Raw genomic sequence first — 17135 nt, 5'->3', positions numbered from 1 at the left:
TCGGCGTCTCCGCGCCTAGGTTCGTTGCGCTTGCAGGGTGTCTCTTTGCGCGTCGCGGATACTATGGCATGGGAAAATTAGTGCTGTCCTTAAAGTGCCAGCACCTTATAAATGCATATGCTTCGGTTCGAAAGCAAGACACGTATAGCTGACGCAAAAAAATAAGGGGAAGCCGCTGGTTCACCGCAGCCAACACCACCATAGAAAGCAACATTATTTCATACCTTCCTTAGATTAGTTGCCTAGCGACATTTCTTTTTTGCGTGTATCGCAACACGACCTGCCTTATTGTGCTTGTGATGTTTGGTCGGGACTAAGACAAGCAAACTGCATGCAGCTTAGTCACTTTAACCTTAGACGGAAAGAAAGAAAGAGGAAAACTGCATATTGAAGACACAGAACATACTTTATTCACAAATGATAAGAACTGCATTCAGAAACAAACATTTTAAATCTTCCATATACAATTATCATTCTCACTCTTGCATTGCGTAAAACAGTCCTCGCTGGACACACGAATATCGAGGTTCATTTTATTGTTAAAATTTTATTATTATAGGGTCACGCACAACTAATTCTCAAATAGAATAAGCTTTCGTCTTTGTTGTACCATTTCTTGTGGTTATTTTATTTCTACCCGCCTTGTTTGCAGGCCTTATTGGTCTTCATAAAATACTGAGATAATGGTGAAAAGTAAGTAAAAAACGAGAGGCCTACTCTCAGTCCTAAAGGAAAACATGCAATTAATGGATTGCGGTAGCATGGAGAGTTCGAATCATAAACAGGTAGCACAATGCACTCAAATAACATTTGAATTGGCCAAAATGCAGGGTTTAAATTTTGATAATGTAGGCAAATAAGTCCTAGCTGCGCCACAGGTTTCTTTTTACAAGGGTTCTGTCAACACAAACATACGTAGATGTTCAACAAAATAGAGCTTCATGAATAAAAAATAATGAGAAACATCTCAGGCCTTCAAGGTCTGCAATTTTCGGTCGTTCTTGGCGTTGCGTAATTTGTCGTTTTCTGTGCGGCACAAGTTGTTCAGCAGTGTATTCGCTGCAGCACTTACAACATGCCCCATTACCTCCTGTGCAGGATGACCGAAATCACACACATCGACATCCTCAAAGTCATGAAGGGTAGCGAACACAAGGCCGACAAGAGTATCTTTCTGCCTAGGAAGGCTGAAAAATCGTACGGCATATTCTGGTGTCCTGAGCTTGTCCAATATAATTTCAGTAAAGAGTACAGCATTAACTACAACTGCTCGTGGAAACTTCAGGCCACCCCTTGTCATCTTCGTGATTAATGCATTCTCAGGGTCATCTAGGTCGACGTCTTGCATCACAAGGCTTTCACTGCAAGATGCGCATGTCAGCTTTTTTAGAGCTGCATGGGCACAATAGCCGGCAACATAGGTTAGTGCCGGTAGCCTTGACGTTTTTTTCTCAATGTCAGGCTCGGTCACAGTGACTTGAAACTGGCCGTTTCCTGAATGTACACTTGTCTCCAACGTGTTTGCGCTCGGTGGTAGTAGAATGTCCAAATCTGGCAGGTCCATAACCTTCTGCAAACGCAATTTGTTTTCAGATTCATATATCTGCCTTATAGACACGTGGTAATTGGCACCAGACAATTGCCGGTACTTTCCAAAGCGATCCTCTAAGCTATCAGTTTGAAATTTGCCCAAAAGAACATACTCGAAATGAAGCTCTTTGAGACAGTATATGGCAAGTTCGTGCAAGGCATGGGTAGTGTGGCTGAAAGCTATGTGCGTTTCACGCGTCAAGCAGCCATTGTCATGTTCGAGGCTTCTCCAGTGATCAAGCCATTGAACTATTCTCTCTGAGAATTCTAGTTGAGGACATGACGATGAAACTATTGGACCTTGCAATTGATCTCGCAACCGCTGTCCTTTTCTTGGCGTCTTGACGTAAACAATGTTCCACCAAGTCAAAATGGTGTCGACATATTGAGAGGGCACAACACCGTTTCGGACATGGGGTGCTCACCCGTGCTCACGTTTCAGATGTCCCTTCTTCTGGCGTTACCTGCTGCCCTGTGCGCAACTGGCCCATTTACAGTAGGTCGTGGTAGGGGGACGGATTGACGCCTGACGCGGCGTAGCTGACCTGGCATGACGTAGCGCAACCACCGCGCGCGCGCTGGGTCACGTCGAAGTGTATTAAGAAACTCCCATAGATGGTGGCGCCAGATTTCCCTCTAGATGTCACAGTGAGAAACTCTATGGCAGCGACAAGCGATCGTATTACAGCCTACTGCTTTTATGTGAGCCACATTTAATATGAGCCACTATTTGAAGTGAAAGCTGAAGAAAAAGATGAAGGATCTGATTACTACAACTTCCGACATTGAGGGATTCACTTTCCGTAAAGCCAGTGTAACTGCCAGAAACGCTGCTAAAAATGCTGGTATGTAATCAGGAAGTCTTTAATAAGACTTCCTGATTACAAGTCTACTGCTTGCTTTATTACAATATCAAGGACATTTTTTTATAAGCTGCAGAAGTGTCATTTTATTTTGGGAAGTGCTTCAACAAACTTAAAAAATAATTTACTCCTCATTTTGGGCAATATTTGGGCCGCTATTCTATAATGATGCCTTGTTTGATGCTAATGCCTTTCCATGCTTTTCACATTGACCGCTCTGACCACTCACAAGTGTGAAAAGCGTGGAAAGGCATTAGCATTGAAAAAGGCATCACTACGAAATGGCAGGCCTGGTGCCAACTTGTAGTGACTACGTACAATATTTATTTATTTATTCAAAATACTCACAGGCTCCAAACAGGAGTATTGTGTGAGGGGGGCATGTACAGAAAATGAAGGACACAAAAAAAAAAGCAGCTCATGCATCATTATACAATGGGCAACAGTTTCACAGGACGCAGAAAAGTAATGACAAGTATAAGGCTACAAATATAAGGCCAGAAAAATATTGCACAGTACATGCAATCTCTGAAGGAACATTGAAATGGCAGCTAAAAGGGTGACTAACAAAGTACAAGGCAGTGAATAAAACAGCTAAGAAAACCAGAGCAGTACTTGGTCTTTGAAGACTGCAGAGTCATGAATGGCAACGATGCGATCAGGAAGATCATTCTAGTAGCTAATGGCATGCAGAAGCGCTGACGAATTAAAAGCCGTGGTTCAGCCAAATATGCGCCTAAAGCTGTGGCTATTACAAAGACGACGGGATGTACGATGTGGTTCGGTAAGGGCAAGGGTAGTAGGATGCTGACTATGAATTATTTTGTGGAAAAGACAGAGCAAAGCGACCTTCCTTTGCAGCTGTAGTGTCGGGAGTGATAGCGATAACTTCAGATTAGTAACGCTAGTCTCTCGGTCATATTTCCTGGTTATAAAACGTACCGCACGGTTCTGAATTCATTCTAGTGATTGTATTAGATAAGCCTGATGCGGTGACCATATGGGCGAGGCAAATTGAAGTTGAGGACGAACAAAAGTCTGATAGGCTAGTTTTCGAGTGGTTAATGGGGCATCTCGAACATTACGTCTCAGATAGCCAAGAGTACGCGATGCTTTGGTGGTCATGTTATTAATGTGAGTCTTCCAGCAAAGATTGACAGTGAGATATACGCCAAGGTACTTGTATGAAGTCGCATGCGCACAAGGGTTAGAATTTAGTGAGTATGGGAAGGCTGAAGGAGTCTTTTTGCCGGTAAAAGTCACAGTTCTGCATTTGTCAGGATTCAGCGTCATTTGCCACGATGTGCACCAGTTAGTGATTTGATCTAAGTCGTTCTGAAGTTCAAGGTGTTCAGAGGGTGAGCTAATTTTCCAATATATTATGCAGTCGTCTGCGAAAAGTCTTATGATTGAAGTAATGTTAGCCAGCAGGTCATTGATGTAGATTAAAAACAGTAATGGACCCAAGACGCTGCCCTGGGAAACACCGGAGGAGATATCAGTTAAATCGGATGAATATCCGTCAACAATGGTGAACTGCTTACGAAATGACAGGAAATTACGCAACCATGAGATCGTTGAAGAATGTAAGTGCAACGACGATAGTTTAACTATTAGGCGGGAGTCTGGAATGCGATCAAATGCCTTGGAGTAGTCAAGAAAAATGCAGTTAGTCTGGAAACCTTCATCCATGTTAGAAAACGTTCGCTGGTGAATTCTATTGTGTGTCACACGAATATCCCTTCTTAAATCCATGCTAATTTGGGAAAAAGAAGTTATTGCGTTCAAGGTAATGCGCGATGCCTGATGCGACGATGTGTTCAAGAAGTTTACCTGCGATACAGGTTAGAGATATAGGGCGATAGTTACTGACATGATTTCTATCACCAGCTTTAAAAATGGGAATAACTTTAGCGATTTTCCAATCATCAGGTATTTCCCTGCTAGACAATGATTGCTCGAATATGTTACAGAGGATAACGCTGGAATGATTTACGGTGTTCTTAAGGATTTTAGCATTTATGCCATCAATGCCACACCAAGCTGATAACTTAAGGTTATTAATTAAAGATGCAATTCCAGTAGCAGTCACGTTTATAGGTTCCATGTACTGATAGTGGACATCGATTAGCTGTGGGATACTGGAATGATCTTCTCGAGTAAAGACAGATCTAAGGTGTTAAAAACAAATGGGCACTCTTGTTTAATTATGGGCGCCCCGATGTCGTCTTGTAGCGAGACATGAGCATCCTTGTTTTCCGGTGATATGGTCTTCCAGAATTTTGATGTGTTATTCTTGATAAGAGATTCAAGATCATATGAATAGAACATGTGTTTAGCTTTGCGTACAGCTTGACAGTATTTTTGATCAGTTGCTTTGTGGGTAAGCCATGATTGTGGGGTTCTTAATTGTTTTGCTTTCCTAAATGAATGTTTCTTTTTATTCTTTAGCGTGCGCAAAGACCTGTGAAACAAAGGCTTTGATATATTAACCGGGAAGGAAATTCGCGGTATGTAAGAATGAACAAGCTCTGTTAATTTTTCTTTAAGTAAAGTCCAGTTTTCATTGACCGGTCTGCCAGAAAAAGTAGGAATATATGTGCGGCAAAAGCTTTCTAAACCGAGGTTGATGCCCCCCCCCCCCCCCATCGTAGTCTCCTTTTTTATAATCTAAGATTTGTTTGGGCCTTGTGGTATGTTGATAAAAAGACGTAGTAATAGTGAATTCGAGAAGCAGATGGTCACTAAATCCTTCATTAAAAGACACTGGGCTGACAAACTTGGGAGCAGTCGTAAGGATGAAATCCAAGTTGTTATTACCGCGGGTAGGTTGATTTACTATCTGGAAAAATGAGAAATCTAGACTAAGCTCTATGAATTCATTAGAGTCGGTAGAATGGGACGTTAGGTTTTTTCAGTCGATGTCAGGATAGTTGAAGTCGCCCAAAAGGAAGATATGAGCTGTTTGGAATTTCCGTTTAATTGCACTAAGGTTATCGGTCAAGTCTGAAATGAACGAGCTTGTATGATCTGGCGCTTTGTAATATACCCCAAGTAGTCACTTGTGCACCTGTGAAGGAATACAAACCCATAAGATTTCCAGTGGGGAGGAAACATTAACGCGAAAATGTTCGATTAGTTTTGTAATGACGACTAGGACGCCACCGCCCCTTCTATTGGTCCGATCATTCCGGTAAATAATGTAATCTTCAGTGTCAAATATAACTTCATGATCAGCAACGTCTGAATTAAGCCAAGTTTCTGTTAATAATAAGATGTCAGTACCATTGCTTTCTAAGTGAGAGCACAGCTCAGTGCGCTTGGGGAGAATGCTACGAATATTAGTGAATGATACTTTAAGCTCCGATGGTCACCTGCAAGCATTTGAAGCTTGTGTACTAATATCCTGTGGACGTGTTGCCGGGGCGCAGTTGAGCTATCTGGAAGACTGTATCACAGTGTTTGAAGCAGAATCATACATGTATACCTGTTTATCAATCCTCAACTTATCAACGTTAAGCTTGAATGGCATCTTTTTAGATTTAGCATAGTCAAGATTTTTTCTTGCAATGCGTGTCTGAAGTGAAAAATCTTCACGCACGGCAAAACCACTTTCCTTGAATTTATAGTCCTGTTCGAAAACACGTTGCGTCTTTAAAGGAAGTAAATTTAGCTTTGAGAGGCCTACGTTTTTCTTCATCATACTGGCCGAGGCATTGGGCACGTTCAATTTGTGAAGATTGCAGATTGATACGAAGATGATTCGTGCAGAGTGCTATAACCTTTTCCTCAGCGGAAGACCGTGACTCTGAAGCATCGTCAGAAATACCGAAGAAAAGCAAATTTGATCTTCGCATTCGGTTTTCGGCGTCTTCACAGTGGGAGTGTAGTATCCTTAGTTTGTCCCGTAAATTACAAGTCGAAAAAGATGAGCTGAATTCCGAAGCGCTATGGGAGTTTTTAATCTCCGCAGTGTCAACTTCAATTGCACGGATTCTTGCAGACAGCTGCCTCAACTCTATAACTACAGATGCCTGCCAGTTCTTTATTGTGAGCAGGTCATCCTTAATTTCATCTTGTCCTGATATAGTCTGCTGAACTGTTGCTAAGACCGTCGCCAAAATGTCATCATGCTCAGGGCCTGGATTTTTTTCAAGATCGCCAGACATAATAACAAATCGCTAATACAACACTGTTCTGTAAGCACAATGGTATATGATATGCAACCACTCTTTGGGGCACGACACCAAAAACAGGTAGCAGTTGCTGCTTGCAAGGCAGGTAGAATTTTCAAGGCAACTAACCTGAAATAACATGAGCGGTAAGTGCTCCATCCTTGATGCAGTATCGTGCCCCAACAGGAAGCCTCCGGATGCCAGCTTATATCTGCCTCGTTCAGTGATAGTGACAGGCCATGTGACCGTTGCTTGTCTAAGTTGCCAATCGAAGCTGTGGATGTGTTCTAAAGGTGGTGGATTTGTCAGTGCTTCGGATGTGTTCAGTGGCGGGAGATGAATAGGCGTACCAGCGCTGAACATGGCAGCTGGTGCATGCAGGAAAAGGGTGACCTGAAATAGCTTGAGCAGTAAGTGCTCCATCCTTGATGCAGTGTCGTGCCCCAACAGGAAGCCTCCGGACGCCAGCTAATATCTGTCTCGTTCCGTGATAGTGACAGGCCATGTGACCGTTGCTTGTCTCGGTTGCCAACCGAAGCTGTGGATGATATGTTATGCCACACTCTCACGCGTACATACCATGTCAACGAGCTATTAGAGAAGACTGGTGCGTGTGTCACACTGCATGACGAGAACATGTGCACGGCAGTTTCCTTTAGGCCACAAACACAGGACTGGAATGTGCAAATAGCCAACTTTACCACTACCCTGACGGCACATAGTAACAAGTTGCTTATAAAAGCGAGAGCGTGCTTGTTTCTCCAAATCTTCCTTCGTGGCAGCTAGCACTTCAAGAAGCTATGTTCAGACTGCACTGCCTTTGTGATTTCCCTAGTTCTTTCCTCGCTGTACCTGGGACTACGTTGATGTTGTGAGACATTGTACTGCCTTCAGAATCTGTCAAGGTAATCCAAGTAGGCAAGGATCGGTTCAGGTAATGTTCGGAATGACCTCGGCAGCTTTGCTTTCTGAGGATATATCTGTGTAGCGACCTGAACTATATCACAGAGGGAAGCTTTCAGGGCGGAACTGAGAGACGTAATCATAAGACATGATCTTCCGAAGTGTGGGCATGATGGCTAGATCAGTAGGTGTGCCGACAGACCTGTCTGGAGCGCAGTTCCTGGAGCGCAGTTCACCACTTCTTCACATCATGATGCAAAACAGGCGCTGCACCCAGCACAACTGTGCTCAGTGACACATGTCATCTGGTACTTGTGGCAGATGGCGCACAATAAATAAAGCTCGCAGAGTGAAAAACTCCTCCGTAGCCATCAGTTTGAGGAAATGAGGAGATACGGGTCTCTATTATTGAGTGTGTGAAAGTAGCTAAAGGATGTTGAGTCCTCTACCCGAAAAGATTAGCAGCATGGTTAGCGGAAACTCATCTCTGAGACTGAATAAGAGGAGTTCGCGCGAAATAGTGGCAGCATTTCTGCCTCAAAGAAGATCAGCATGCACACTTATTTCTTCGCTCTGAACTTCAAGTCAGGGGAGCCTAAAGCAGTATTCTCAGCACCAACTGCTTGTAGGTGAAGGACACTTTTAGGAACAGTTTTTCAATGGGATTTCACCCATGTAAGTTTATCTAAGATGCAATAATTTGATGCCCTAGAAAAGAAGAGCAAAGATTATTTGGGACTGTAATCACACTTGGAGAAATACAGGAACAAGCTGCAAATGAACCCTGCACAAATTGCAATGTCAAGACTTCTGTGCCAGCGCTTGCGGAGCTTGTCATCGCGTGTGTGTTGCCTCATGCTTGGCCACTGGATCTGCTAGTGGGATGTTCTATAGCTGCTGCATTTTTTCTGCACGAGATTAGTTTCTAACAACACCCTCAATAAAGTTCAATTGGAAACGTGTGAATTTACATTTGAGGAATTGGCCGCACCCCACAACTCTGCAGGACAGGCAAGTTCGATTATTGCTGAAATAAACAAAATGTTGCCAGCTATGGCGTAAATGGTTGTAAAAATATTTCACTAAGCTTTCGGACAGGCAAATGACAACAAGACTTCATTACACGTGAGCTGTAAATTCTGCACAAAGTGCGACGTCCTAGCTCCAAACGGAATTCTTACTCACCAGGATTCATGGATCGGAAGTTATTGTTGCGTTGCTGATAAGGCCTTGGGCTTGTTTACCTGCCATGACGGCTGCATTGATTGGTTCGGAATGAAAAACGCTTGTGTGCTTAGGTTTAGGCCAGCGATCAAGATCCTCAAGTGGTCAAAAAGTAATGTGGAGTCCCCCACTGGTGGCGTCTCTCATAGCCCTTGTGTTAATTGCTTCTGGTCGCTGAACGTCATAATTTATTTGATTCAGACAATACTTTGATGCATCATCTGCACAAAAAAGCTAGCTTTCATTCACAGCTTAAAACATTAAAATAACTCCCACTTGTTCAAAACCACTTAAACTGCAGTGAGAGATTCTTGCAGAGCATGTTGCAGAGAACCTAGAAAAATAATTCAGCACTTCATGTTCTCAAACAATAGCAAAATTTCCCATACAGCTCTGCATGCACTTCTCATAACGGTATTTGATGCGCAGATTAAAGCTGAAATCAGAGGCAGCGATATCCTCATACACACGTATTGTCGACATCGTACTCTTCCCTGCGTATGGACGACGATGCGTGCAGGAGCACCATTCTACTGACAGGAGCACCATTTTTGCGTCATGGTGAACTACACTCAGTCGGGCATCGCCTGGGCGGCACAGCTGCTCCTCAAGCCACCATAGCGTGGGTGTTTCAAAGGCCACAGCAGACACAGTGGCAACGTCATATCACGTAGTACTTAGAAGATGGCAGCAATTCTTTAAACACACTTCTCGAATACATGACAAATTTTTCAATGCAGCTCTAAACAGAAGCAAACATGTATTAAAATTACTAGAGAAATCACATGAGCTCAGCTTGGCATGCTACTGTTCAAAACCCATCGATTGGACATGAGCGCTGCATGCCGACTTTATAAAGTGTTTCAGCATATGTTTGGGAGCATATACAGAAACAATAACTTTGAAGGGCGCCATAAAGACTGGAGCAAATCCTGCTCAATCCGGCAGCCGCGCCCGTGGGTGACGCGCTGATCAGGTTTTGTTACACTTAAGGTGAACACATTCAATGACACATTCCAATGTCCTGCAAAGTGGAGCGATCAGTTCCCATGCGGTAAAGCCACACCGTGTCGACACCAGTGCCGTAAGCATCGTCTGGCTTGAGAGTTGGCAAAGGAAATCTGCATGCCAGCACCCAGCTTCCAGGCCTGAGTTGGTGCACAAGTTTTCGCTCCAGCGGGGCCATCATCTGTTCAACACCGAAAATGACGACGTTGTCGAACGGCGTCAGGGTGAAGTCCCACAGGTCGGCTCGCACAAAGCGCGCGCTCGTTGTTCCGAGCGCTCGCACCCTCGAGTACGCAACAAGCCAGGGGTTCAACTCCACACCGACGCAAGGTGCGAAGCCCAGCTTGGCGGCCTCGAGGACGATCCTGCCGTCGCCGCTCCCCAGGTCGATCAGGGCGGAGGTACGCCGCCTGCGCTGCAGCAGGAACGATACGTTGCGCACTTGAGCGTCGGTAGCCGGCACGTACGGCAGGCAGATTTTGCGAAATGCAGGATATAAAAATGGCGCGGCGACTGCGAGGATGCCCACGGCGCTGCAGCCAGTCACTGCGATTGCCACTTTGCCAAGCAGCTGGATATCACGCTGCGTCTGTGGAACGGGTGGCACAGGGTCCATTGCTGCGGCCATGACTGCGGCATATAATAAAGCACAGAGTTTCGTACAATTATGGCCTAAAGATGGCCGTGTCTGCTGTGCCCGGGGCACAGCAGACGAAAGGTGCCCGAAATGTCTACGTTCACCTATGACGTCACGTCCGGTATAACCCATGATGTCACATCCGCTCATTTCCATGGCGGCCGCCTTACGGAGCCGGCTGCGCTGCGAAACGGTCCGTATTCCGTGCCCACTTAGAGCGTGAGTAATTCATCTTTCCACGCTATATGCGTGTAATAAAGGATTGGGGCTGTGAGCAGTTTGATGTGTTACCATTAGGTACCTTGTGCGCCTTTTTTGCCTCCTGGCCGCGTCAAATTGCAGCCGGCATGTGGAATGGGCCGTGGCATCTTATATGGAGCTGCTCATGTGAGTGGTATTGCCTCCGTCAGGATCGTCAGTGCGTGCACAGAACCATTCAGTAGTCTGGTTCAGGGGAGGATGCGCGAAAGAACGAGGACGTAAGAAAACACTGGCATGACGAGCTGTTCCGTCAGATCGCGTTACATCGGGGTTTCTTTTAAGACCATCTCGCTCGAGCGAGAGGATCTTAGAACAGCATTACTACTGCTTTTTTACACCTTTGCTGCGGCTCATTTAATCATCACCTGCATTCTTGTAATAATACAAATGACATCGCTGCGCGGAAGAGCGTCTCTTGAAGTTTCCAAACAAGAGCCAATGCTGCCGTGCCTGCTGCATACACGCTTGCCTTTCCTAACGCAGTTAAGACGCGGAACTAGCTCTGCTACTGCGTGATACAGGGTCACTGTGATAAGAAAATTAAAAAGAACAAACGAAATTAAGGCAGAAAATGTCAAACGTTGCCAAGCGTGATAAACGGACCTGCCTCGCTAGATGAGTTGGAGAAGTCGGCGTCCTGAAGTCAGCTTCGCCGCAGTATACTAGTGTTACGCGCTGAAGCATGTCAGAACTGAAGAGTGACCGCTTTCACCGACATAAATAATATGTGTTCCTTAATGATGTACGCGTGCACCTGCCGTCTCCTGTTACATTACGCGCGCTGAGGCGCCTAAGTGTACTGGCCGGCCTTCAGCGCTATTTCGGACGTGGCTGTGATGCTTTGAACCGTTGGTTTGTCGACCTCGTAAGCCAGTTAATGTTTACACGGCCATTTTTTTCTGAGCTGTTGATTTCTTCCATAATAGCTACGTAATTTCGTAGTTTCCTGTTCAACTGCTTTGCGAGTCAAGGTTGTTCTCTTTAGCCGAGCGCAGTTTTCGAATGCGAAACGACGCTTTTGCATCAGCATATAGGGCCGTCGCCCATTTACAACACAGTCAATCAATGTAATTTTTTATGTCACTGGGAAACCGCCGAACGCAGGGAACTCACTCGCATGCGGGGAACTGCATAACTAGCCACGGGATTACCGTGCCTCTTGGGAAGTTGCTTTGCATCAAAGGCCAGGTACCCTTGCTATGATTCACCGCAACATATTTTGTATGTCTAACCGCTTAACATATTTGTATTGCGGTGAAGCTAACCTTACGGAACCGAATTTCGCAACGCTTTTTAGACTCCTGCATCTCTACCAGCCACTACCAAACGCTTGTCGGTACGTCTCTTGGCAAAGGTCCAGGTAAATCTCCCCTGTTGGGAGTTGGGGGGACTCACGTATATGAAAACTGCCAAGGAAAGCAGTTGCCCTGATGAAGGCACGCTCCCCTGTCGAAACATTTGCACCAGCCTGTTCGACCACCGTTATCACCGCAACATATTTGTGTGTTGCGGTGAAGCATGCCGATATTGGGAAAGATTTACGTGAATCTGGAATGTATGGTTTCTGTCAGCGACTAACCTAATGTTCTACTCTCATCAAAGCAGATTTTCGTGGCAGGATGCATAATGTCTTGAGAACTTTTGTTGGCTAAAGCCATACGTGCCAGGTTAGCTCTTGTCACAATAATACGCTTTACCGCAATACACAAGAGGCCCCGCTGCCGGACACGCCCGCCGTAGTTAGCCAAAACCTTATGTGATGGTTCACTGCAAAACACCTCCTGTATTGCGGTGAATCGTAATAAAGCACATTTGTCAGTTTAGAATGTAAAGACCCTTGCCCTTCGCTTTTGTAATAATATGACTCACTTTAATGAGAACATGTATTCACTGCTAAAAACATCCACATTGAAATGGAGATATGAACACTGATGGCAGCCTGTGTGATGTTTTATCCCTTTACTTTTTTGTGTACCTGTCACGCTGCCATTATTAAATTTTCCTTTACTTCGTTAGGTGCTGACGTACATAACATTACATCACAGAGAGCCACTGTGTAATTAGTGTTCAAGGACCAGTGTGATGGCTTTACTCAAGAAAGGTTTGGGTTATGTTGTTGTGAAGGTTTTTTTTGACAGGTAGCTTTCTGAGAAGAAATCAGATGTCAGGAAATAGATCTCAATGGCACAGTAATCTTGGCTGCCTTTTGCTCAAACGTGCCCTAGACATAATTGAGTGATTTGCACTTGCAACTGGACAGCAGCCGTAGCTTGGGAGACCAGTGATATGGCATATTTTATCAAACTAGGGGACACATAGCATTACCAGTCCGAATAGAGACCTGTTTAAATGTTTGTCACCTTTAACACCTAGATTTTCGACCATGAATTCAGAAAAATCTGTAGCACATTTAGAACCTAGATTTTAAATACTGTATAAGTTGGCTTCGTGTTCACTGCAGCTGTGCTCGGCTTCTGTCCAAACGGGAGAGCACTTCTGCACAGCTTATTAGGGAATATTCTTATTTACATACCTTCTTTTTATTTATCTTGCCTACAATCACAATCAAATGTTTATGGCACATGAATGTGCTGTGCATGAATCTAACTTACAATGCCATGTTCAACAGCACAGTGCATGTAGCTTGTGTTGGTTCATTCAAGCTAAGCATTGCTACAGCCTTTAACTGTAGGTATCATGGTATGAGAGCAGAGAAATGGATATGCAAAGACAATTGGGCACATTGAGACAACATCTTTGTTGTGTGTGAAAAGGTGACAGATACACAATATGGGGAGAACGCATGCACTTTCATATTTTCTCGCGCACAAAAAAAGCCGGAGGAATAAGGTTTCTTCACTGTGCCATAGAAACTATATGTTTGCTCTCAAAGGTAATTCTGATTCATTGGATATGTTCCTGTGCTGTGTTTATTTTCTTGAGTGTGCTTTAGTTTTTGCACGTTAATGTTTCAAACTTGTTTTTATTTTCACAGACTGAACATCCCACGTCTTGGTTTGACTTCCTGGTACAGGATACTTGCACTTAGCATGGAGTGATGAAGCAGAGCAGTGTACTTTTATTAAATGTGCAGATTTTAGCAGTATAACAGCAGTTCATTAAAAAAACATGTGTGCTGAAAATAAAGTGGTCTTACCCACATTCCTCGTCTATTTATTTATTTATTAATACTGTCAACTCTCATAGAGGGTCATAACAGAGAGGACAATACAATTACATAAATCAAATATGGACAATGTCAATGTACGTAAAGTTGCTTAACACTTGTCAATTCACAGTTAATAAGATGTTCACTTGAATGCTGTTCAGCACACTTCTGACATTTATCAAAATACGTACAATGAATATCAAGTCGCACATATCACTTGGCACTTCAAAACTAAATCGAAAACTCCCATAAATATGCCGCAGCAGCATTTTCAAAGTCGGTGACATCTTTTAGGCTAACAATAGCGTTTGGCAATTGGTTCCACATTTCTATCGCATCCAGGAAAAATGAGTACCGATATGTATCACTGTTGGTATGGTCCGGCTTTATGACGTAGTCGTGGTTAGTTCGCGGGTATCTTTTGCCTGGAGCATGTAGATATTTGAGCTTATCAATCTTAAGTTGATCCTGCATTATTTGATAAAGCACCTTCAGCCTATATTTTTTCCTACGTACCTTAAGAAGATCGAAGTTGCAACGCTGTAACATAAGCGTGACCGATTCCTTCCTTCGGTATGTCGAACAAATAAAACGCGCCGCCAGACTCTTTCCAACTTCCTCTTAAGTGTCACTTGATGGGGACTCCAAACAACGCTGAGTATTCTAGTATCATCTTAATGAAGGCGGTGTATGCAATAAGTTTTACATTACGCGATGCACGTTCCAGTTTTTTTTTCTAAGAAAATATAACTTTTGATAGGCAGTTATGCAGACGTTATCTATATGTTGGTTCCATGTCAATTTTGCTCATATTCCTGTATTCTCTTCAGCAAAACCACTTATATGGGGAACTGATCATGATAAGTGCTCATGAGCATTTTAAAGAACAGCCTTGAACCCTACTCATGCACTGGTAAAATGTATAGATGCAGTGAAATTGAAACAGAAGGCAAAATAGCAAACATGATGCAGTATTTGTCAGACAATTATGTCAGCAATTTTTGCATAAGACGATTTACTTAGAGCATACTAGCACTACAAAGCACCCATCTTTCTTGTTAGGCACACATTACTACAAGGTCTTTAAAGGTGGCCACAAGAGAGATGCTGGCTTTAATGAGGAACTATAGAGGTTAAAGGCAGCCATGGAAATGTATTAAGAAATTATGCAATGCATAGCATTTACTCAGTTCATAGAGCTTCCAAAGTTGCCATAAGGCCTTGATAGCTGTGGATGAGGGAACAGTTGTAGCCCTATTTGGAGCATGAGAAATGAACATTAAGATCGAAACATAAGTAACAACTCGTAATGCAATTAAAAAATCTTGCTACACTTTTAAAAAGACAGTGAAATGAAATTAGTAACACAATTTCCTTGTCTTTTTACTTCATTTAGGTTCAATATACTTATTTTAGTAACACAAAAAAGCAGAGTGGTGAAGCACATAAAAAAAATGCTAGTCTGTTTTTATATTCTGTTTTCTCTAAATTCAAAGTTCAGTAAAGTTAACTTAGAAAGCTACGGTGAAGCCATTGCTTCAGCCTGTATGGTGCATAACAGCAGCAATCGCCAGCCTAACTGCTTGGGTTTACAGTGCCTTATTTGTATTGTATACCTTTTAAGTGCTGAGCTACTGGAAGATTGATTAAGGTGACCAACATGCTGAACCAGTAGTTTACTGAGTAAAATACATGGAGAAGGGTGGAAAGATAGGACAGAGAACAGGGGATGTATTCTGTGTCCACCTAGTGGAAATGTCCATTTCATCCGCTCCTGAAGTTCTGATTGCCTGGGCTGGCGTATGCATGAGAAGGAGACATGCTCCCCCAGCTACTTTGCACTTCAGCAGAAGAGGATATGGACATGTCCACTAGATGAATACTTACAAAGCTATTTAATAAAGTACTTCTGTAACCAACATGCCTGCTATGCCATCCTTGCTTTCAATGTCTGTCTTAGTAAAAGTGTGAAAGAGCCAGGTTTGTGCATGAAAAGTTTTCCTGAGGGTGTGTGCCTTGAAGCCCGTATCGGTAATCACAGGAAACGGGGGTGGATCCAGAGTAGCACCAAAGGGCAAGCCTTCATCGAAACAAATATGGAGGGAAGTGACTGCATGCTCAAACTTGTCAGCTCACAAGTTTGCCAAGACCAAGTGATATCAGAAGTTGATGAAGCCTACATAGTTAATGTATAACTGCTTAGGCCAAAATTATTTAGATACTTTTTATGAGGACTACATATTTACTGGAAATCTCAAAATAATTATGTTAGTGCAGAATACCTTCCACTAGTTGTGACGTCCTTGAAAGAATGAAAATGTTTGAGTTGTACTTGTGTGGTGCATGAAGTTACTTTAAAAAACAACAACTCGGCAATGGAAACAAAATGCAAAGAGTAGTATTCGAAATAAATTGCCACCTCTTTAGGGCTAGATGAATTCAAATAATAATAATAAGCAAATGAAGATTGGGCATACAAGATAGATGTTTCGGCTCCCACTTGAAAGCCTTGTTCACAAAGATTGTGAACAAAGCTCCAGTTGAACCAGTTCTTATTTTTCATTTTTATGGTTGGCATCTAATTTTAAACTACTTACCGTGCCTCTTTTGACCAAACCAGACAGGCTGCCATCAAACTCTTCACTACTTCAATGCAAATAATTGGAGGTTGGCAAATACATTTTTCTAATAGGAATAGTAGGTAACGAATAGTCAAACACTGATGCATACAGTTACAGCAGGCATATTTATCTTGGAATTAAGCACCATGCTTATGTTGTCTAGTAAAAAAAGGACAGCTATCAAGGAAGATTAGGATTATTTTTAAGCAAAAGTAATTATACCTCATATACTTGAAGCAGATGTAGTGCTTCTGAAGAATCACGTCCAAACTGCACACACTAAAACATTAAGCTGGGATATTCAAAAAGACAAGTACATGTTTTGCTCGCCAAGTGACTTTTAGTGTGCTCAATTATGTAAAGTGTGCTATTATATGATTAATGTAATTTGCTAATGTAAAGAAAGAACAAGCCAGGATCTCTTGCTTCATATATATGCGCTGAATCAAGAAGGTAATTAAGGAAGAAGAACACCAGAAATAAACACGAATGTTTGTGTGCTTTCTGGCATAAAATAATTATCATGTAAGCCACATAACATGCTTTCCAAAGCATCCCCTACCTTAACTTACAGCTGCATCACGCGAAGGCACTTTCTAAGAACACACATGCTTCATGATCATTCATTGTGTTAGTGACTCCCACTGAAGTAGACTGAAAACATATCTGGGCATTGCATTCAAT

At 43.1% G+C, this 17135-nt stretch overlaps 1 protein-coding gene and 1 long non-coding RNA gene across 2 annotated transcripts; one reads left to right on the top strand and one right to left on the bottom strand.

Moving 5' to 3' along the window:
• Window positions 1–387: 387 nt before the first annotated feature.
• Window positions 388–10495, bottom strand: LOC126543067 (ATP synthase subunit C lysine N-methyltransferase). Its single transcript, XM_055077608.2, has one exon. It carries the CDS (start codon window positions 10389–10391, stop codon window positions 9759–9761), a length of 633 nt encoding a protein of 210 aa, XP_054933583.1. The 5' UTR covers window positions 10392–10495; the 3' UTR covers window positions 388–9758.
• Window positions 10496–10885: 390 nt separating this feature from the next.
• Window positions 10886–13823, top strand: LOC129387888 (uncharacterized). The gene is made up of 2 exons (XR_008615038.2): window positions 10886–12021; window positions 13657–13823. It is a non-coding gene; the product is annotated as an uncharacterized lncRNA (long non-coding RNA).
• The last annotated feature ends 3312 nt before the right edge of the window (window positions 13824–17135 follow it).

This window comes from Dermacentor andersoni, chromosome 2, assembly GCF_023375885.2.
Source record: "Dermacentor andersoni chromosome 2, qqDerAnde1_hic_scaffold, whole genome shotgun sequence".
NCBI lineage: Eukaryota > Metazoa > Arthropoda > Arachnida > Ixodida > Ixodidae > Dermacentor > Dermacentor andersoni.
Note: the sequence above shows the minus strand (reverse complement) of the source record. Positions and strands in the feature narration are given on the sequence as shown.

Coding starts and splice junctions, on each gene's coding strand:
- LOC126543067 (XM_055077608.2), bottom strand. CDS start 10,391: ATGGCCGCAGCAATGGACCCTGTGCCACCCGTTCCACAGACGCAGCGT.